Source organism: Aedes aegypti, chromosome 1 (genome assembly GCF_002204515.2).
Source record: "Aedes aegypti strain LVP_AGWG chromosome 1, AaegL5.0 Primary Assembly, whole genome shotgun sequence".
NCBI lineage: Eukaryota > Metazoa > Arthropoda > Insecta > Diptera > Culicidae > Aedes > Aedes aegypti.
In genome coordinates, this window is record NC_035107.1 from 18,972,681 (window position 1) to 18,996,047 (window position 23,367).

A 23,367-nucleotide genomic window follows, 5' to 3' on the forward strand; every position below is an offset into this window, starting at 1 on the left:
TTTCGGCTCGCGGCACGAAGCCTTTTCGGGATGCGTTTAGCTTCTCGTAGAACTTTCGCGTTTCTTGAGAACGATGCAGCTGTTCCATTTCTTCACATTCCGCTTCTTCCAGGCGGCGCTTTTTGTCCCGGAATAGGCGGGTTTGCTGCTTCCGTTTTCTTTTATATCGCTCCACGTTTTGTCGCGTTCCTTGCTGCAGCATTGCAGCCCGCGCTGCATCCTTCTCCTCCAAAACCTGCCTGCATTCTTCGTCGAACCAATCGTTACATGTCCTCCTTTCCACGTACCCGACGATGCTCTCGGCTGCGCAAGAGGGGCTTCGTCAAGCTCGCCCTCTTCCGGCAACGCTACCTCGAGATGCTGCGCGTATGCGGCAGCGACGTTCGGTTGGGCCAGTCGCGCTAGGTTATACCGAGGCGGGCGTCGATACCATACATTGTTAATGACGGATAGTTTTTGGCGCAGTTTCACCATCACCAGGTAGTGGTCGGAGTCAATGTTAGCGCCACGATAGGTTCTGACGTCGGTAATATCGGAGAAGTGCCGTCCATCGATCAAAACGTGGTCGATTTGTGATTCCGTCTGCAGTGGTGATCTCCAGGTGTATCGATACGGGAGGCTGTGCTGGAAGTAGGTGCTGCGAATGGCCATGTTCTTGGAGGCGGCAAAATCTATCAGTCGTAGGCCGTTCTCGTTCGTCAGCCGGTGGGCGCTGAACCTTCCAATCGTCGGTCTAAACTCCTCCTCCTGGCCAACCTGAGCGTTCAAATCTCCTATGATGATCTTGACGTCGTGGCTTGGGCAGCGGTCGTACTCGCGTTCGAGCTGCGCGTAAAATGCGTCCTTGTCATCATCAGTGCTTCCGGAGTGAGGGCTATGCACGTTTATGATGCTGAAGTTGAAGAACCGGCCTTTGAGCCTCAACTTGCACATTCTTTCGTTGATCGGCCACCACCCGATCACACGCCTTTGCATATCACCCATCACTATAAAAGCTGTTCCCAGCTCACGTGTGTTGCCGCAGCTCTGGTAGATGGTATGATTACCTCTAAAAGTTCGCACCATCGAACCTGTCCAGCACACCTCCTGCAGCGCTACGATGTCGAAACCGCGGATCTTCAGTACATCGGAGAGTATGCGTGTGCTTCCGATGAAGTTGAGAGATTTGCAGTTCCACGTACCGAGTTTCCAATCGCTAGTCCATTTCCGTCGCTGTGGTCTTTGCCGATTGTTCCGGTCCGTATTCTCTCGTTGACGTTCCTGTGCTGATGTGTTTTTACGGTTAGCTTGCAGGGCCTGACACCAACCCCCTAGATTTCCGGAGGACCATTCCCCCTAAATGTTCGGAGGGCCATAGTGCGCAGTTTAGCTTAAAGTCCTTCTCTGGCACTCGGACGATGATCAGCCGCCCCTGACATGGGGAACAGACGCTGTTGTGAGCCGCTCCTAACATGGAGTGCAGACACTCAAGGTTTGCAGAAGCAAAAGCAAAAGCAAAAGCAAACCCCCCCTTCCCTGTCAGCATACGACCAAAGTTCCCACCGGGGGTTGGTTACCCGATCTTTCCTAAGGTTACTCGTACCCCGGCCAGTACCGCGAGGAGGTAGGGATAGGAGTTGCTGGGCAAGAGGCTAAGGACCGCACAGAGGGGTCTATTTTATTCCTTCAGGTACGCGAGGTACCAATGGTACGCCATGCCCAGCCATTTACCAACCAACCAGATGCGTTAGTGTGGAGCGTTTTCACCAGCTGTCAGTCGTTCTAACTAACGGATCGGATTCGCTAGATGGTGTTACATGTTTTACATAAAAATGTAATGACTTTGTTTTGAAAAATGGTTTGGCAACACTGATCAAATAAAAAGCAGTTTTGAATTCCTGACGCTGTGAACAAGTCGTCTATCAATCCGAGCTCCGAAGTAAAATAGCATGAAACATGGTGTCAGAAGTGGCTGAGTATACGGGAAAATGGTTGTAGCAAGTATTTGTGATTACCGTTTGTTGAAACAACCATAGCGATCGAAGGAAGATAATTGCTCCGTGATAGTTTTGTGAAATTCGGAATCAGTGCGAATTATCGGGAAAAAAAGATGGCGACTGAGCATACGGACGATGGAATGGAAGGAGCCGCCGGCGGGCACAACAGCAAAAGCAGAGGTCAAGACGACAGCTCTACATCGCCTATCGTTGCAGCCGCCATGTCAGCAGCCGCCGCAAAAATATTCAACAATAACATCCCGTTTCCCGAGCCGCTAGTTATGACAGGCAATGTGCGTCAAAATGTTGATGATTTCATTGAGGGTTTTGAAATCTATCTCGTCGCTTCGGGTTTAGAAAACCGCGAGGAGCGAGTGAAAATAGCAACGTTTAAAGCAGCTTTAGGAGTTGAATCTCGGAAAATTTTCAATAATTGGCCGTTACAAGCAGCGGAAAAAGATACCGTGGTGGCCTGCTTGGCTTCATTGCGGAACTACATGATGCCGAAGCGAAACGTTAAGCTAGCGCGTTACGAGTTTCTACAGTGTAAACAACAACCGGCAGATGGAGTGAATGAAGAAGAATCCGCGGTACAGTTTATAAACAGAGCCAGAGCGCTTGTGAAGGATTGCAACTGGGGCGATCTTGAAGAAGAAATGTTGCGAGACGTGATTGTAGCCGGCCTTCGTGATACCCGTATGAAGAAAGCGTTCATCGATAAAGTGGAACTTACAGCGGTGGATGTCATCAATCAATGTATGTCAGAAGAAGCCACGAAGATGGAATTGGAAAAGAACAAGTGGCTAGAAGAAGAACGACATTCTGTGAATAAAGTGTACTCAAAACGAAACAAAATAAAGCAGTGTGCCTACTGTGGTAAAGGATACCATCGCAATCTGCAAGAGTGTCCAGCAAGGGGAAGCACTTGCTTCTATTGTCATCAGCGCAACCACTTCGAAGCTATGTGCAGGAAGAAGCAAGAAGATAGGGAATTGCACAGGAAGAACAAAACACGTTCCAGTAAAATGGTGCATAAGATCAGCGACTCGGAATCTGAAGAAAGTTGTGCGGAAACAGAGCTTAAGGAGGAAATTGTGGATACTGTCGAGTACCTGTATAGTATCGATCAAGAACATGGCGGTTTGTTGAAGGCAGACTTGAGCTTCGGAACAGAGAACAAATCCAAAAAAGTGAAATGCATACTGGATACCGGTGCATCGTGCAACGTGATCGGCCTCCCTTCGTTGTTAGAGATTTTGGATGGAAAATCGGTAGAACTTGATAAACAGCAACCAGTCTTGAAGGGATTTGGTGGCTCATCAACTAGAGCGTTGGGCAGAGCTACATTGGATTTGCGACACAACGATAAGCAGTATAAATCCGTTTTCACTGTTGTTGATTTTCGACAGATACCGATATTGTCGATGTACTCGTGTCTAAAGTTAAATCTATTGAAACTGTGCTTGTCGGTGTCGGCTGAACATGAAGTTACTGCGAAGAATATCGTTGCCAGATATCCAGGCGTGTTCCAAGGAATTGGTAAATTAGCTGGAGATGTTCACTTGGAAGTTGATCATTCAGTAAAGCCGGTGGTACAACCAGCACGCAGGATCCCAGTTACCTTGCGCGAGGAACTGAAAATTCAGTTAGATGAAATGGAGAAGCTGCAAATAATTTCGAAAGTGAACGAACCAACGGAATGGGTGAGTAATCTTGTCCTTGTAAAACGAAATAACAAAATTAGAGTCTGCATCGATCCTGTTGTTTTAAATACTGCTCTTAAACGTCCTCATTATCCAATTCCAACTGTCAATGAACTTCTACCTGAACTATCAAAAGCTAAAATTTTCACTACGGTTGACGCAAAATCTGGATTTTGGCAGGTGCAGCTGGATGAGGAAAGTTCGCGGCTTACGACTTTCTGGACTCCCTACGGTCGGTATCGTTGGTTGAGGATGCCGTTTGGGATTTCACCCGCTCCAGAAATCTTTCAACGGAAGCTACATGAAACAACACACGGATTGAAAGGAGTTCGAGTCCTAGCAGATGACGGATAATTTTCGGATGTGGGAGCAGTTCAGAAGAGGCCATGATAGATCACAATAATAACCTCGATGCGTTTCTCAAGAGAATGAGTGAAAAAAACGTCAAACTCAACAAGGACAAGATACGTCTTTTCCAACCGCAAGTGAAATTTTTTGGACACATTCTCACCTCGGCGGGAGTAAAACCAGACCCTGAAAAAGTTCGTTCCATCATCGATATGCAACCACCGCAGGATGCTGCAGGGCTTCTCCGATTTTTGGGAATGATCACCTACCTCTCCAATTATCTGCCTAAATTGTCGACGATAGCTGAACCTCTAAGAAGACTAACTGGGAGCAAGAAGCATGGAGATGGGAAGAAGAACACGATGCCGCGTTCGTTAAATTGAAGACGATGGTTTTACGAGCTCCTGTGCTGAAATATTTCGATGTCGATAAGGAGGTCACTATTCAGTGTGACAGTAGCAGTGTAGGATTGGGAGCAGTACTCCTGCAAGAAGGTCAGCCTGTGTGTTACGCTTCGAAAACGTTGACACCAACGGAAAGAAGGTATGCACAAATTGAAAAGGAAACATTAGCCATACTGTATGCCTGCCGGAAATTCGAGATGTATATTATCGGGAAGGACGTTACGGTTCAGACTGATCATCAACCTTTGTTGCGGATCTTCAAGAAGCCATTGATTGAAGCACCGATGAGACTTCAACGAATACTATTAGGATTGCAAAGGTACAAGGTTAAGCTACTATTTAAGCCTGCAAAGGAAGTCGTTATCGCCGACATGTTATCAAGGGCAGCACTTACTGAAAGTGACCTTACTGACAGAAGTATTTATGACGTCTACACAATGGACATGGACTTCACGCTGGCGGACTATGAAGCGATCAACTCAGCGGAGTATATACCTATTTCCGACTTTCGTCTGGATCAACTTCGCCGAGCATCGTCTGAAGATCCGGATATCCAAACAATCATTCGATTCATTGTGGACGGGTGGCCTTTAACGATTGGAGAGTTGCCAGAGAGAATGAGGATTTACTGGAAGTACAAAAACGAATTCTACACCCAGAACGGATTGGTCTACAGGAATAATCGTATATTGGTACCGGTTAGTCTTCGATCAAACATTTTGGAACGTTTGCACACTTCTCACTCTGGTCTCGAAGCAACAATGAAACTCGCTCGTGACACTGTTTTTTGGCCAGGAATCAATGACCAAATACGCCAACGCATTCAGAGTTGTTATTCTTGTCTGAAATTTGCCCCAAATCAACAAAGAGAACCTATGCAAACACATCAAATTCCATGTTACCCGTACCAAAAGATCTCTCTCGATTTGTGAGAGCTCCAACTGAAAGGCAGCAAACACGTGTATTTGATAACGGTTGATCATTTTTCTGACTTCATCGAAGTCGATGAGCTCCAAAGAAATGCAACCGCTTCGAATGTGGTCAATAAGTGCCGCCAAAACTTTGCCCGGTACGGCACTCCGATGTATGTAACAACTGATGGTGGTCCGCAGTTCAACAGCGCTGAATTCAGGAAGTTGGCTACGGAGTGGGAATTCCTTCATACGATGTCTGCTCCTCACCACCAACAAGCCAACGGCAAAGCAGAAGCAGCGGTGAAAATAATTAAACAGTTGCTAAAGAAAACAGGAGAAACTAATTCGGATTTTTGGAAAGCATTACAACAGTGGCGTAACGTTCCGAATAACTGTGGAAGTTCTCCGGCACAAAGGATGTTCTGTCGTCGTATAAGATTCAACGTTCCTATGGCTGAAGCAAAATACACATCACATATTCAAGCGGGAGTAAAGGAGCGTATTAAGAAGAATCGTCAAACTGCAAAGTACTACTATGATCGCACAGCGAAGAGTCTTCCACCGTTGGAAATAGGACAGCCAGTATTTGTTAAGAAAAAACCTACTGACAATACGTGGTTACCTGGAGAAGTAAAGGCTACTGCAACTGATCGATCCACAATCGTTGACGTTCGTGGTCAGCAATTACGGCGTGATAACGTGATGATCAAACGTGTACCGCAAGCAGCTTATCATCATTCACTACTATCTGGAAACGAGGTCACAGCAAGGTCTGATAATAGCCGGAAACCTGTACCACAGCTGGATGCAAATCCCACGATTGATTCCAGTAATCAAGGAACACCATCTAGACCATCCTCAGCACCGGAAGTGACATCGGAGCGACCCAAAAGACGTATTCTTGTTCCCTAACGTTTTAAAGATTTTGAAATGTATTGATAAGCTCAATTCTTCAATTGATGAAAAGGGAGATGTTACATGTTTAACATAAAAATGTAATGACTTTGTTTTGAAAAATGGTTTGGCAACACTGATCAAATAAAAAGCAGTTTTGAATTCCTGACGCTGTGAACAAGTCGTCTATCAATCCGAGCTCCGAAGTAAAATAGCATGAAACAGATGGAAGGCAGTCGTGTTCCAAACAGCGAATCCCCGCTGTATTCAAAATAGATGCATCGTAGTGTTATTCATAGCCAGTTGAAACAACTATAACCGACACTGTACTGCTATCCAGGCTGATCTGTTGAAGTCAACATTGATGGTACAGCGAAATCGTATTGAGCGGCTCGACTTATTAAATAGAACCAGGGATGGGAAATGTACTGTAGCAAACATTTACCACCTCGACATTCACATTTTTCTACACGACCATCAAAATCCAAAGCAAACCATGACCGTTCAAAACAAAAAATGTCACGGCTCTTTAAAACTGTAATCTTTTTCTTCGCAACGTTTTTTCAAAACCCGAATGCGAAATGACTCGAGCACAGTGGTGACACGATTTTTCAGGTTTTCGGGGTTTTGCATTTTTGCTCGATAAAGGCAGCATGAAATCGAACTTGTTTATGTGTATCGCAACGGAATGATTGTGCTCTTGCTGTTAGCGCTAATAGATTTCAATTAGTTGAAAAAACAAGCGAAATATTAGCGATTGAACATTTATTTCAATCATTCACCTCGAGATGGCTGCCCGAAAACGGTCATAGTGGATAGACAAAAACAGTCAAGCAGTGTGTGAACCGTTGGCAGCGCAACACCTGATGATATTGATGCTGCTGCTGCTTTGTGTTTTGGTTGACTGACAGAATCAATGAACTGTGGCAAATTGTGATCACAGTTCCCAAGCCTGAATAGAACCCTTTGCACTGAGTACTGTGATAGAGCTTACCTTCTGATTGTCATCCTCGTGCGTCGAGGGCGCAGTCACCGTCAGGTAGTACACGTTGTTCCCCGCCAGCGAGCGGCACAGCAACCGCAGCTTACAGAACTTCGACTTGACCGGGTTCCGCTGGATGCTCATCAGATAGTCTTGCAGGTCCGAGTACGTGTACGGGTAGCTGTGCGCAAAGTACACCGTATCGTCGTCGTACCGGAACTCGATGTTGAACGACAGCGTAAACGAGGCATTCCCCACGAACTCATCGTCGTCGTCGTCCACCGGCCGGTGGTGGTAGTTGCTGTGGTTGTACCTGTAGAAGGGTCACGGTTACGATCGTCGTCTTCATGAGTAGGAGTTGAACAAATCTTACCCATTTTCGCTGTCGTTTCGGAAGTAGGCGATATTCTCGCCGCATCGCTGCCAACCGACGTGATTGAACTCGGCGTCCATCGTGGAGTACATCAGCGGTCGCATGCCCTCCTTGTACAGACTGTCCGGCTTCGTGAGGTTGATGATCGAGAACCTGAGATAGGGATCAAGGATATCGAGTTAATAAAGATATATTCAGGTCTCTATATAAGACAATTATAAACGGGGTCGTATCAAGGCTGAAATGGTCAGTTGTTCCGAATTTGGGGGATTTAGGCAGGACATTATAAACTCCATTATAGGAATAAAGGTGTCCTCCCAAATCGCAAAGAAAGGAGCCTGCCGCGTTTTGCGTTAAACTCTTAAAGCTCGCGAACTTCTTGTCAAACATCTCGACGAGAAGAAGCACATTTTTTTAACTTATAATGACAAAGCTGAACGTTTGTTCAAGATCGTCTTGAGAGGTCTCTCAAATTAATATAAGAAACCTAAAGAGATCAAAGATGGAATAAATGATTCATTTAGATTTCCCCAGTCCAAGTAATCATTATGAAAAAGAGAACCCAAACTGGCGTTTGTGGAATTAAAACTTATATGATATGTAAATTGAAAAAAATCTTCGCGTAAGTAACATTTTGTACATTGAACCTCACATAACACATGTCGTTTCACAGAACAAAGAACCTCAATTACCATTCGATGACCGAAAGTTCACTTTCCGTTATCAGCATCTGTGCGCACCATTGAAAGCATCTGTTCCAGCAGAGCACAATGAAATCGAATCCCCCGAAAAAAATCGAAAGGTGCATAATTTTTCAAAAACTCGAAAAATGTCCCCCCTATAATGAAATGACCGAAGCGGAGCTTCTTATCACATACTGAAGTCCTTGCCTGATGGATGGGTTTCGCTTTTTCGCGTTCTCATCATTCTCATCTCTCGCGCGCATACATAATGAATCTCGCGCCCGTATAATTATACCCCAATGGGAAGTTAAAACAAAGGATCGCTTACACACAAACGACAACGAATGCACAGCAGAAAAAAAAATCTGAATCCTCGCCGTCAGAAACGCGAAATAACCACTTATCATCTGCTGCACAAAAAAATATATAAAACCGGAAAATTGAACAAATTTTTCTGCTCCACCCAGGGCTTATCATTACTAATTATGATTATGCTGCTGCGCTGTTCTTGATACGGCTAGCAACGCCGGAAGGACCGGTTCAGTGGCAGCTCATCAAATGCAAACATCTGGTTCAAATGAGTGCCGTAAAGCGGCGGTAACTTTGACCGGTTTTTGGAAGAAAGTCTGATTATGTCTGTAATATTTTTTTTTTGTATTTTCACAAACAAGTCCTGGCATCTTAGTTATCGAATGTAGCAATAAGATTGCATATTTTTTAATTTTTTTAATGGAACCATAGTAGTCATATAATCGAAAGTCGACTTTCGGTGTTAGGGTAATTTTGATAATCGCAGGGCTGGTAGCGATCTGATAGCAACATAAAAAGTGTATATTTTAATGTAATGAACAGTAATAATTTGACAGAAACAACATACATTCAATTAGAAATCGGGTCACCTTATTGTAATTGATAAATAGCATCATGAAGACAATGGTTATGCCAATTGGTGATACCATTCTCTGCTGCTTTTTAAACCTTTGATTTCAGTCGGTAGAGAACTCAGGTATCTTACTGTCAAATTTATAAACTCGAAAAAAAAAAATCAATATCTGTCAAATTTCCTGTTTTTGGCGAACTTTCTGGCTAACATTTAATGAAGATGTTTGAGATATTGTAAAGCTGGAGAATGAATTGCTTAGTGCACTTTAAAACATGTATGAAAAAGTCTTAGGTGAAATTTTCCATGGTGACTGTAGACAGATCCCAGACAACCAGAAGTCGCATAACTTATGAACAAAATCTTTTATTCACACAAATTGCAAAACACACAAAAAAAAACAAAACACTCATTGAGTCGATTTTAAACTGACGAATTCCATCCAGAATGAGTCGAAAAAAAAATCGTGCTCGATAGTCTTCGATTTGGATTAAATTTTGCACATGTTTTTGGTATGGTAGAATAAGTGTTTTCCATAGAAAAATTGATCATTTTGACTCAAGTGTAACTTTTGAAAATGGCCTATAAATTTTTGCATGCAACTTATTTGAAAAATTGTTGATTTTAGAGAAAAATGATTTATGAAGAAGTTGTAGTGAACCATTTGGACTATAAGAAAAAAATATACACTGAAAAAATATTTTATTTATTTTCATAGAAAAATCAAAAATAAAACTTGGATTTTGAATTTCACAAAAACCCCATTTTTAATATTTTTTAAATTTTCACCAGAGAATCTTGATAGTAAACAGATGTATGGGACAAAGTTTCATGATGGAGAAATTTTTAATAAAAAAGTTTTTCTAAGAACAACTTTTGGTCGATTTTCAAAATTTTGACTTCTTGTCAAAATAAATTCGTTCTGATGATACAGTAAGCATCTTGAAATGATTCTAAGCCATGATGATTATATGAATCATTACTCTATAAGTACAGTGATACCTCCATGAGTCGATGTTCCATGACTCGATATCGACTCATGGAACCATACTAAAAACATAATTTCATGGTTACTATGATGGTCCCTAGAAGCAGCTTTCCAAAGAATTGCTGTTCCATGACTCGATATTTCCATGAGTCGATGGTCCCTTCAATATCGACTCATGGAGGTTTCACTGTAGTAGGGTGCGGCTTATTTTTCAAAAGTTCTCAAAACCAAAAATTCGTGTGCTCTACTGAATTCAAAACATATTAAAGGAGAAACCTCAAAATCTGAGCCAAAAATATTAACATTTAGGGGTGGCGCAAGCGTCTTGAAGGTGAATTTTCAAGTTATAAAAAATAACCTTCATTGAAGTAAACATAACTTTGTTAGTTTGCAAGCGATTTTAAAACTTTTAGCATCAATACCTTCAAAATTAAATTTACAAAAACTTTGTAGAACATCAAATTTGTCTAAAATCAAAACATGTTTTAGTTAAAAGTAATTTATTCCAAATTTTTCCTCATTTTACTAAAAAAATCAACTTTGTTTGACCATAACTTCATGATTACTCAACCGATTCCCAATCTTTTTACATGTTTTTGAAGCTATTTCAATTGTTTTCAAACCTTTCATACAACACATTTCACTAAAAAAATGTCTTGACCAAGTTATTCAGCAAAAACCTCGCAAAAACATGATTTTTTAACGAAAAATGCCAGTTTTTTCAAATTTTTGCCAGTTATATATTATCTCTCATTTGTTAAACCTCCTTTTCTCATATGTTAAACCTTTGAGAAGGACTTTGCAACAATTTTAAAACAAAAATATGATTGCATATGTTAAAATATATGCACTATTCAACTCGTAGTAAAGGCAAGATGCTTTATAAATTTAAATTTTCTAGAAAAAATGCAATTTCCGGCGAAAAAACTTAAATATTCAAAATAAATTTGATTTTTTCATTAAAAAATCATGTTTTTGGATACTTTTTGGTGAAAAACTTAGTCAAAACCATTTTTTAGAAAAATGTGTTGTATGAACAGTTTAAAAACAACTAAATTTGCTTCAAAAACATGTAAAAAGATTCGGAATCGATTAAGTATTCAAGAAGTTATGGTCAAACAAAATTAAAATTTTTAGTAAAATGAGAAAAAAAATGTATAAAAGTAGTTTTAACTAAGACTAGTTTTGATATTAGACAAATTTGATGTTCTACAAAGTTTTCATAAATTTAATTTTGAGGATAATGATGCTAAAAGTATTGAAATTGGTTGGAAAATAACAAAGTTATGTTTACTTCACTGAAGGTCATTTTTTACAACTTGTAAATTCACCTTCAAGACGCCTGCGCCACCTCTAAATGTTAATATTTTTGGCTCAGATTTTGAGGTTTCTCTTTTTATGTGATTTGAATTCAGTAGAGCACACGAATTTTTGGTCTCGAGAACTTTTGAAAAATAAGCCGCACCCTAATAAGTAGCCATTTTCGAATTATACCGACTTTAATACAAAAAATATTATTTAAATTTTAAAATTCGTGATTCTCCATCAAGTTAAATAAGTAAGTGGAAATAAATATGGTCTTTACTCTCGAAAACGTATTATTATTAATGGAGAAACGCGAATAACTAAAGAAAATGGCCTATTTTAATATTTATACAATATATTTTGCATTAAACTCGATATAATTCTAAAATGGCTACTTCTAGAGACATTTTTCGTACAATCATTACGGCTTAGAATCATTTAAAAATGCTTACTGTATCATCAAAACGTATTTATTTTGACAAAAAAAAAATCAAAATTTTGAAATACGACCAAAAGTTGTTCATAGAAAAACTTTTTTATTAAAAATTTCTCCATCATGAAACTTTGTCCCAAACATCTTTTAACTACAGTGGGATTCCGTTTTTGGCAACAAGGTCGAAATTTTCAGTTGCCAAAAACGGAACCGTGCCAAAATCGGAACCCATATTTCAAATTTTATTTTTCAACTACAGGTTTTGAAAACATCATTAGATTGTTAATACATCATCATTATGGAATCATTAGGCATTGAGTCTTCGGAAAGGTTTACTTCGAGGTATTTTTCCGTAGGGTTATACTATGTTATGAAGCCCCGTAATGTTAATTCTGGCAAACGTTCTACATACTTTTTACGCCTCACCGTCTTCAATGATTTTCTAGAAGCTTTATGTACACTTTTTGTGTAAGTGGGCCATGTAAAATCTATAATCGCATAAGTGACCTTTATTCAAGAACTGGACAATTTCTTAAAACTATGTAAGAATACGAAAAAAAATAAATTTATTACGTATTAACGAAACAATACCCAGCATTGCAAAACGGCATGAGTTTGTTTCTTATTTAATAAACATTTAAAATCATTCAAAAGGGCAAACATAAGCATGAGATGATACATAAATGCGACTTGTAATTTGTAAATTTTTCTTTAAATATACACATGAGCTTGATATATCTTTTACACCTATCTTATGGAATCGACGGAAATTTGTAGGATCCTGTTATGAAACCTGTTATGAAAGGAATCTTCAGGTTCTCATAAGAAATCTACAGAAAAACGCAAGGGCGCTGATGCATCTTGCCAGGAATCCTTAGGATCTCACCTAGAATTTTCAGGATCTTGTTAAGCATTTCGCTAGGAATTAACATCTTGGGATTCCGTTGCAATATTGCCAGATTTTGGACATAATCCCCCATAACCCACTATACATTCTCAGGATCCCTCAAGAAACCCTCGGTGAGCCAAAAAGGGAAGACGAGAATTATGATTGTAACTCTGTATGAGTCATACATTTTTTGTTGCTCTTATGTCGGTTCTTGTGCTTTGTTTAAACAAGCTGTTCCAAATCTGAAGAAAGGTGTATTTAGTGTAGTGTACTGGCTGACTCAAGTGGGCTGGTAGCTCAATATGAATGCCTAAGAAAAGAGATTGGTCTCTAGTTGAGATACTGGTGGAGAATATTGGCCTCATGAAACGTTGCGATTGCTTGACCAATGACCATCCTGAAGTAAATAAGCGCCTACGCGAGTCCTTATTAGTTGGTGAGATTTGGGGGAATATCGACGAAAATGGAGCTCTGGAATTTAACCCGTGTGGATTTGACATGCTATGCAAACGACTAAAGTACACGATAGTATTCACAAAAATTTACAAATTTTATTGGTATTGGAAAATGTTGCCAAAAACGGATCCATTTTGTTGCCAAAATCGGGGAGTGCTAAATATGGAGCATGCCAAAAATGGAGCATACCAAAAACGGAATCTCACTGTATCAAGATTCTATGGTGAAAATTTAAAAAATATTAAAAATGGGGTTTTTGTGTAATTTAAAATTCAAGTTTTATTTTTGATTTTTCTATGAAAATAAATAAATTATTTTTTCAGTGTATATTTTTTTCTCATAGTTCATTACAACTTCTTCATAGAACATTTTTCTCTAAAATCAACAGTTTCGGAGTTAGAATTTTTCAAATAAGTTGCATGCAAAAATTTATAGGCCATTTTCAAAAGTTACACTTGAGTCAAAATGATCAATTTTTCTATGGAAAACACTTATCCTACCATACCAAGAACATGTGCAAAATTTAATCCAAATCGAAGATGGTCGCGTTCTGTGACTGACCGATTTGACATGGAATCCGTCAACTGGTACAAAAACGTCGTAAGTAGCTGAATGAAACGGCTTATCATTTTATCATACAATTTTTGTGAGAAACAATAGAAACTACCTAGTATTTTAACGTGAGCTGATTGCATGCAATATTTATGCGATGTGCACGGCGAAAAAATGATAAAAAGGGGAATCATTTTAATGAAGTTTCAGAAGACAGGTTATGATTCTTCTTAATCAATTTCCTCAAAACCGTGTGAAAGTCACTTACGTCGATTTGAAAAAGTAATCTAGAATTAGGTCCCATAAGAGTACTGATTAGTGCGCAATACAATCTATACTCTCCAATTGCATGCTATTTTTCACCACATAAAATATGCGCATATATGTCACCTCCACTTTTGTATGTGTAAGGGCAACTTCACCGGTGGTCCATTTTTTGTTCCAAATTTATACCAAAAATGGACCTGTCAAAATTAAATAGACCAGTAAAAATAGACCAAAACGCACGCGCATGCACCGGTTGTTGTATTTTTTTTTTTTCGATCCATTTCGAATATGATCAACAAAAACAAACTAGGGGGGTCTGTAGCCTTGAGGTTACGCTTTCGCTTCATAAGCGGAAGGTCATGGGTTCGATTCCCAGCCCCTCCACAAAAAACCCGTCCAGCCACCAGAAGACGCCACACGGAGGACCGTGCTTTGGAGAGCACATCCATCCTCCGTCAGTATCAGATGGTGACTGAGACAAACTGACCCTCTTCGCAGACAGCTAGCCTCACTAACAACAGAGCTCTCTCCTACCTGCTCGGTGTGAGAGGAAGAGTAGGAGAGAGTGAAAGAAGATGTAAATATAGATAAGTTGAAAATAGATCGTATCGGTAAAGAAGCTACAGATCACCTGATTCCGGCACAGTATTGGCCACGAGCACGGAGTGCCTTAAAAAAAAAAAAAAAAAAAACAAACAATTGAATTGAACAGCAGAATTGATTAAACCTGAATTTTTTTGAAGGAACTATGATGGGGTACACGGATGAATCTCGATAGAATTCGCGTCGGAGCTTCGAAAGAATTTCCAGCAGAGCTCCGAAGATATTCTCGGTGGAGCTCCGAAGACTTTTCTGGAAGAACTGCTTAGAAATTTCCGGAGCTTTGGATGAACTTCTAAAGGGAATTACTAAAGGGACTTCATAAAAAACTGTGGAGGATTTCCGGAGAAAGTCCGAAGAAATATTCAGAGGAGTTCCTGGAGAAATCCCGGAAGAATTTTCTGGAGGAACAACGAAGAAGTTACTGGAGGAATTGCTGGAGGAATCATAAACAAAAGAGCTATCAAGGATATCCCGGAGGAACTATTTAGGAATTTCTGGTGGATATCTAAACAAAATTGTAGAGTAATTTCATAAAGGAAACCCGAAGGAGCTTCGGAGGAAGTTATTAAAGAACTTTGCAGCAATTTCTGGTGGATCTCCGAAGGAATTTTTGGAAGTAAGGAATTTCTGGATAATTTTAAGGAACTCTGAAGAAATTCTAGGAGAAACTCGTGAGAAATTCCCGGAGGATTTCTTTGAGAAACTCTGGAGGATTTTCCGGAACAAATTTAGAGGAATCATCCGAGTAAGAAGGAATTCCTAGTGGAACTCCGGAGGATTTCCTAGGAATTATAGGAGGATTCTGGGAGAAACTCCGACTAAACTCTTGGAAGAACTATGGCAAAAATCCGAAAGAATTCCTGGTGGAGCTCCAAAGTAATTTCCGGAGGAGCTTCCAATGGGGCTCGAAAAGAATTCCCGGAAGAAAAGAAATTAGCATAGGATTTCCAACAGCAATTCATCTAGAGATTTCGTTAAGGATTTTGTTATTAAAAAAATCCTCTGAGGAATTTCGGCGATTTTTCCAGAGAATTTTTTCGGAGATTTCCTCCAGGAATTTCTCTTGGGATTTAAACCAGGAATTTCTCCAGAGATTTGCTCCAGGGAGTCCTCTGGCCATTTCAAGGATATCCCCCAACATTTACTCCGCGGATTTTCTCCAGGATTTTCTTTCAGGCATTCATGCGGGGATTTACTGCAGGAATACCTCCGGGGATTTGGTGCAGCAATTTCTTCGGGTATTCCCTCCCGGAATTCCTTCAGGTATGTATTTCCTTTAAAAATTTATCCGAGGATTTCGTCCAGAAATTCCTCCAGGAATTTCCTCCGGAGATTTTTCCACGAGCTGCTCCGGGGATTTCCTTCAAGGATTTTCTCCAGAAATTCCTTCAGAGACATTTTCAGAGAATTTATCCGACGATTTCTATCTCTGCGGATTTGCACCAGGAATTTTACCAGAGATTTCCTCCAGGAATTCTTCAGGGGATTTCCGATAGTCCAGGATTTTCTCTGGGGATTTCGTCCAGAAGTTCGTAAAGAAATTCCTCTGAGGATTTTCTCCAGAAATTCTTTCAGGGATCTTTTCAGAGAATTTTTCCGGAGACATCCTTCAAGAATTTCTTTTGGGATTTAAACCAGGAATTTCTCCGGGGATTTTTTTGCAGGAATTTCTCCTAGAATTTCTGCAGGAATTTCTCTGGGGGTTTCAAGGATTCCTCCGGCGATATTCCTAGAAACTCCTCCGGGAATTTTCTCCAGAAATTTCTGGGAGGATTGTCAATAGCTATTACTTCGGAGATTTCGTTCAGAAATTCCTCGTGGAATTTTGTCCACAAATTCTTCCGGGGATTTCCTAAAGAAGCGCCTCCGAGGATTTTCTCCCGCAACTCCTCCTGGGATTTTCTCCAGGAATTCTTCTGGAGATTTCTTCAAGAAATACCTCCAGGGATTTCGTCCAGAAACTCCTCTGGCGATCTGCTCTAGGTATTCCTCCGGAGATTTTTTCCAAGAATTCTTCCGGGAATTCCCCTCAAGAACTCCTCCGGGATGTGCTCCATGAATTAATCAGTAGTTTCTCCAGGATTTCCTTTTAGAGATTAACTAGGATTTTGTCCAGAGTTCCTCAGTCCAGCAATTCTTCCGGCGTTCCTCCTGGAGCTTGGCTAAAATCTAAAAGAAAAGCTAAAAGAACTCCGGAGGAATTTCTAGAGCAACTCAGGAGGAGAAACTCTAAAGGAATTCCTATAGGAACTCTTGACAAAATCCTAGAGAATCTTCAAAGGAATTCCTGGAGGAACTACGAAGCAATTCCTGGAGGAACTCAGGAGGCGTTGCTGGAGAAACTCCAGATGTGTTTCTGGAGAAACTCCGGGGTAATTGCTTGACGAACTCCGGAGAAATTCCTTCTGATTGTGTACTGGCATCTTAGTTATCGATTGTATATCTTTTCAGTTTTTTAAACTGACCCATAGTTTTCATATAATCGAAATTCAATTTTCGGTTTTAGGGTAACTTTGATAATCGCAGGGCTGCTAGCGGCTAGACAGCGAAATAATAAAACTCCCTATTAATAAAAGTCCCTAATCAAAATGATCAAAATAGTAACTAAAAAGTGGCATCATTTTACAAGCATTATATTCATTAGAAATACCTTGAAGTGAAAATGTATATTCAAATGTAATGAACAGTAATAATTTGAAATATTTTTCAACAATTATCTGACCAGAAAAAGTTGCCATTGGCTTTAATCAAAAATGTCTTGAACAAGCTATAAAACAAAATATTTGAATGAAAAATGACTATAGGAAAAACGAAGACATTCAGATAACTTCATCTATTTTATATATAAATAAAAATGGAGTGGTGTTTGTATGTCATGGAATGGCTTGACAACTGATAAACGGATTGTTGAAATTTTTTTGATTATTTTGAACATAACTGTATACCACAGATATCCGTCCAGCGTTAATTCTATCGATACAAACGACGTGATTCACCATGTTTGTTCAATGATCTGAAACAATGTTGCTAACATTACAAATGAATAGTATTTCTAGAGGTAAAAACATTAAGGACACCAACTACCGAAAAGCTAAACATTACATATAATTTCGGTAGTTGTTAAACTTCCACTCGGCTGGTTAGCCGTAAACCACGATTCATAATTAAAAACATGTATTAAGGACATGCTTGATTTTACGCATTTTGTATATAAATAATTTAATTATTATTATAATATTTTTATATCTAAAATCAAAAAACGCATTAGTTGAATACACACAAGTTTTCCAGCATAAAATACCAAATGTTGTACAAATTTTGTATGTTTATGACATTAAATATGAGAATTTCATATCTAACAATCTGGCAAAACTGATTTGCTGTTTAAAAGATCAATATCAATAAAGAAGTGATGAGAATTCTTCTATCTCTACTATAAGCATAGAAAATATCGGTAAGATTGAAGCTGTTTTGTTGTAAGTCAAATTGTATTGAAGGTAAATAATTTTTCACATATGTTCTTTAAATCCATAATATTAATTTCGTACTTCATTATAAAAGGCAGTATATACATATGTGTATAAAATAATATTTCTGAACAGATATCGATTGAAACTATGTAATTTCAATATAAATCAATCATTTCAGAACTGGTAGCCGGCTTCTTTTTAAAGACTTGTTCACTATTTCAATTCAGCCTCACTATTTCTTTTCAATCCTCTGTTTTCAGCGGCAGGTCTCTTTTTTAACCAAAATTGTGTCTAAAGTTACTTTTTCCCTTATTCTACATACAGTGAATTATGGAACTAAATTCTATGAACTCCAGAGAAACCTTCAGAGACTCTTACGCTACTATTTTGTTTCTTCATGATTATTTTTTCTGAAATTGTTCAAGGGAAAGCTTCAGGTATTTTCTAATAATTTCTCCCCAGAGTCCTCCTGGAATACCTTCAGGGACTCTTTTCGAGATCCCTCAGTGGGCTTAAGAACAAATGTTCAAATGAACAAAAGGTTTAGACATTCTGTCCTTTCGACGTTTTGGAAGCTCAAAAAGGTTATTTCAGAATTTGTCTAGCAATTCGTTCAGAAGTTTCTCCACCTTGACACGTCGATTTCGATGTATCATGCATTTTCATATGGATTTCATTCATTCCATTCAATTTGTCCCTGGTTTTTTTCGAGAAATTGCTCCAATATTTCCTCCAAGGGTTATTAGAGGGAATCTGTTAAAAAATCCTCCAGGAAATTCTCATTGAATACAACCTGGAATTCCTTATGAAGCTTCTTCAAACATTTCTTAAAGCATTTTTTCATCCAAGGATTGCTCATGAAATTCTTCCAAACATTTATCGATTAATTTCTCAAGTAAAATCTCCATGAATTCATCAAAAGCCAATTTAAGGTTTCACACCATTAAATACTACTGCTGCAATTATGTATGTAATTTGCACGATTATTCTTACCCATTTTTCGGGGTTCTTTCCGATGTTTCTAGAGAATCCTGAAGATTTTATCCAGACATTCGAATATTTCATAATATTTTCAACAAATATCTTACAGTTCTTTAGAGATCTTCGCAAAAATTAATCAAAAGTTACTTAAGAATTTGAAGAACTGCCATCAGAGCTCACTTTAGAAAACAGCCGATTTTTTTTTCAAAAATTTCTACAAAAATCTTGACATTTCCCTGGAGACAACACTGAAAGATTGCTTGGAAAAATCTTTGAACACTTCTTTGTTAGGAGGAATCTCTGGAGTATTTCCTGAAGACATCCTTAGAGAAACTCTTGATTGAAATCTTCAAGATTTCCCGAGCAATAATTTGGGACATAATTCTAAGAAATTCCTGGAGGCATCTCTGGAGTAATCACTGGTTGAATTATTGGTGATTGCCTGCAAGAAGAATCTTGAATCCAGGGGTGGCAGATTAACTGACTGAATTCCTGGGCTGGAGGACCAAGGGCATTCTTGAAAATTCGTATAAAAATCATTGAAGGACTTGGCGGAATCTGAGATAATTTCTAGGATTTTCCTTAGATAACGATTGAAGAAATTCGTGGAAATATGCCTGGTGAAGTTCGTTAAGGAATTCGTAAATGAACTCTTGAAGAAATCTTCGAAGGAACTTGGGGCAAATAACTGTATTAGGTTCTGATGCTATTTCTGGGGAAAATTATAAAAAAATATGCATGGCAATACGTACAGTTATTCTTGTAACGTCACGAGGAATTCAAAACAGTCTAAGAAGTATTCTAATATGAATGACTGATGAATCAAAATTTCATTTCAGATTCCGGTTTTACCTCTTTTTCGTAACTGTTTGTTTTTTTCAGGCAAAAGGTCTCTAAAGTTCCTATTTTCAAGTCTCTCAGTCGCTACCAGCCCTGTAAATTGTAAATATGATTTTCGCTAAGAGATTTAAGACTGAATTCATGTTCTTCTGTCATAAAATAATACTCTTCACTCTTGCATCCGTTTTGCTTGACTGTTTGACATAAATTGTGTTACTTCCTTTAGTAAGTACTATCAAAGATACCCCGTTTTACGGTACGCCTAACAATGTTTGCCAGCGATGATGCCCAGGGGCGGAGAGTGAACAGAGAGAAAAAAAAAATCAAATTTTCGTGTAATAATCATTTTGGTAGTCAAAGCGCTGCTGATGTTAGGAGGTAAACGAAAGTCGTTTGTGGAAATGATGCGATGACGACAGCCAGTCCAGTGGTAGCACCTGGTAGTTACCGTTTTCGGTAATAGTCTTCGGAAGCTTATTCAAACCGTTAGCGATGGTAATTGATAGCTACCACCGCAGATCGATGGTTTTGCAGAATGGAAAAAAAAATCTGCAGGTGATGAACATGTGGAACTCTGAACGTGACATTCTATCGAAGCTTTTGATAATCGAAAATATCTTCGCCCAAATTCGTACTTTGTTCAAAAAGTTACATTCATCCAAGAAGGCTTGCCGAGTAAAAATCGTGTTCTGCCACGAGTTGCGTATCTTCCTTAACACACAAAGTTTATATTAAGGCGAAGTTGGCCGTCATTGAAATTTGTACGCACCGTTGATGATTGTTGCTAACTCTTCTCACGATTTCGAATCAAAGAAAATCAGTTAGTTTTACACTGACACAGTTGAAAAAGCATACTCTATGTATGTTGGCGCGTATAGTGATACTTTTTCAAGTCAATATAAACTATCAAGAATGAGTTTATCATTTTAAAATTGCACGCAGAAAAGTCATCATTGTTGGCAAAACGAATAACGGGCTACTTTGCCTTAACATTAAAGAACCATAGTATAAGTTGGCTTTCATGGCTACCTTGATTATCCCTTCAATATCGAGTTATAGCAAGTTCAAAGATAGAAATAGCAACTAACTTTATTGCAAATACAGTTTGCAATGCTTGTCTCACCCCCAATTCCCCCATCCCAAGAGAAATGGCAGCAACTGACCGATCGGCGAAAACGCATAATTTTGCAGTCTATAAATAGAGACCGCTTTCTTAAACTCGGCCGACTGCCGGCTTGCCGGCCGCTTGTCCAAAACGTTCTGTTTGTCGATGATCTTCTTCAACTTCTTCACACTACTATTGAACCACGAGAAAGTCAATATTTTGCACACCCACTCAAAGTATTATGCGCACGCTCGCCCTATTAAATTACGAGCATCTCGTGTGTTGGTATATCGTTGGTGCCTGTCTCCCATAGAATATGATGTGATGAACAGATTCAGTAAAAATATTTCGGGGGTTAATGAGAGCAAACAGCGGCGACCACTTGTTGAGTGAGTTGGACCGACGCGGCCGGAGGTGGGCGTGTGCCGCCTTTCGATTTCACTTAACAGCATCCTTCTAAGATTTCTATACATGATCACTGAGGAAATAAACACAAACGAATTGCGGAGATTTAACGAGAATTTTTATTTTTAATACTGTAGATAGGAGCTCCAACAATACTCATTCTTCAGTCAACGATCGCTTTACGAACAATCATACCATTATCATCGGGTAAATTTTAATCATGCTGATCAACAAGCTAATGTTTTCCTACCCATACTGCCGTGAATCGCAAGTCAGTCCCATCTGTAAGAAGTAGGCATTGAGAAAATCGACTTTGAAGTTCACAAATTCGTTTTCCATACGAATTTATTATAGGAAAACATACTTTTGCAAAGAAAAATCGTCAGAGGTCGTCCATTGACCTCTATCAAAATGCCGAACATTGATCTTCGATAGGTATTTCTACGTTCAAGAATATTGCCGAAGACCGCAAAGCAATCCGATGCTTGTGAAAAAAGATATAGAATTCTCGATTGAATTCCTGGAAAATGTCTGAAGTAATTCTTGCAAGAGCCAATCGAGGGATTCTTAGAAGAATTCTCTAGAGGAATTCATGAAAAAATCCCTGGAACATAAAATATGCTTTTTGGGTCCGCTGTTTATTTTTTACCGGCTTTTTTTATAATAAAGACTGCGTAGACGAAAAGCATATTTCATTTAAAGTTGATTGTCTACCAGCCCATCCTTGAGCAATTTCTAGAGGAAATCATTAAGAATTTTTTTAAAGCAATCCTTTGTGATATTTTTGATGAAAAAGCTAAAGAAATCCCTGCAGGAATCGCTGTAGAGGTTTTACTAGAGAAATCCATGATTCCATGAAGAGATTTAACAAAAAAATCAATGTAAAGCGTTTATTGGAGGAAGATTTGTAGAGATTTTCGTAAAATAATCCCTGAAGTAGTTCTTAGCATAATGTATGACTTAATTCCTGCAGGAATTCATAGGAGAATCACTGAAGGAATTTCAAGAAGAACTCTTAGAGGAATCCCTGTTGGTGGGTCAGAACGAGTCCCAGGCAGTCTGGAGAAATTATTAAAATAATTCATGTCACGACTTTCCTTGTGGTTCTTGAGGAATTTGTAAATTGAGAAACACCTGTAAGAATTCCTGGAAGAATACCTGGAGTGATTTCGGGAGAAATCCAAGAAGAAATTTTCGGAATAATTCCTGGAAGCATCTTGAGAGGACTACTTGGAGATATCTTTGTATGTTTCCGTGGAGGAATCATCAGAGAAAATTCTGAAGAAATCACTTGATAAATATCTTGAATAACCATTGAAACAAAATGTCCTAGTGTAACTCTTAGAGAAATTCCTGGGGGAAACCTTGAAGATATGAACATTAACATACTCTAACAATCTCTTCATAAAAAAGTGTTGCCTTGAAGATTCTCTGCAAGAATCCTTGATTTTCTAGAGGAATCTCTGAAAGAATACCAGAAAAAAATCGCTTAAAAATTATCTGGAGAAATTACGCAGCTTTCCTGAAAGAATTCCTGGAACAGATCTTGGAGGATTTCTGGGAGAAACTCCTGGAAGAATCCCAGTAAAAAATATACTTTAGTAATCACTAGAGACATTCTTGCAGAAACTCCTTGCGAAATCTCTAAAGGAATCCCTGTAAATGTCTTGGCTGTCTTAGTAGTGTTAATCGAACAACACGCCAAGCCGTTCCCATAGGGGACGTTAGCCAAAAAGAAGGACATTTCAAGTAATACTGTTCTATATGGTATGCCCTCTTCAACATCTAATCCAATTTCTCTCGCCGTTCCCTCACGGTACCTATCCATCTAGTATTCATTGCTTTCTTCTCCATGATCGCTCTTACTTCAAGTAAAATAGACCGATATGCCGGTAACCAAATTAAATGCCTGTAAA

The 23,367-nt window shown here is 39.1% G+C and overlaps 2 protein-coding genes across 2 annotated transcripts in view; one reads left to right on the forward strand and one right to left on the reverse strand.

Annotated features, from left to right (window-relative positions):
* LOC5568128 (probable glutamine-dependent NAD(+) synthetase) overlaps positions 1-23,367 on the forward strand; it is a 380,498-nt gene that overhangs the window by 67,753 nt on the left and 289,378 nt on the right. The gene's annotated exons all lie outside the window — the stretch shown is intronic.
* The window catches only part of LOC5565478, a 157,858-nt gene that overhangs the window by 51,121 nt on the left and 83,370 nt on the right, over positions 1-23,367 (reverse strand). The window contains exons 5-6 of the mRNA XM_021837247.1: positions 7,595-7,747; positions 7,234-7,534 (exon numbers count right to left, since the gene is read on the reverse strand). Coding sequence (XP_021692939.1) covers positions 7,234-7,534; positions 7,595-7,747 — 454 coding nt within the window. The remainder of the gene's footprint in view (positions 1-7,233; positions 7,535-7,594; positions 7,748-23,367) is intronic.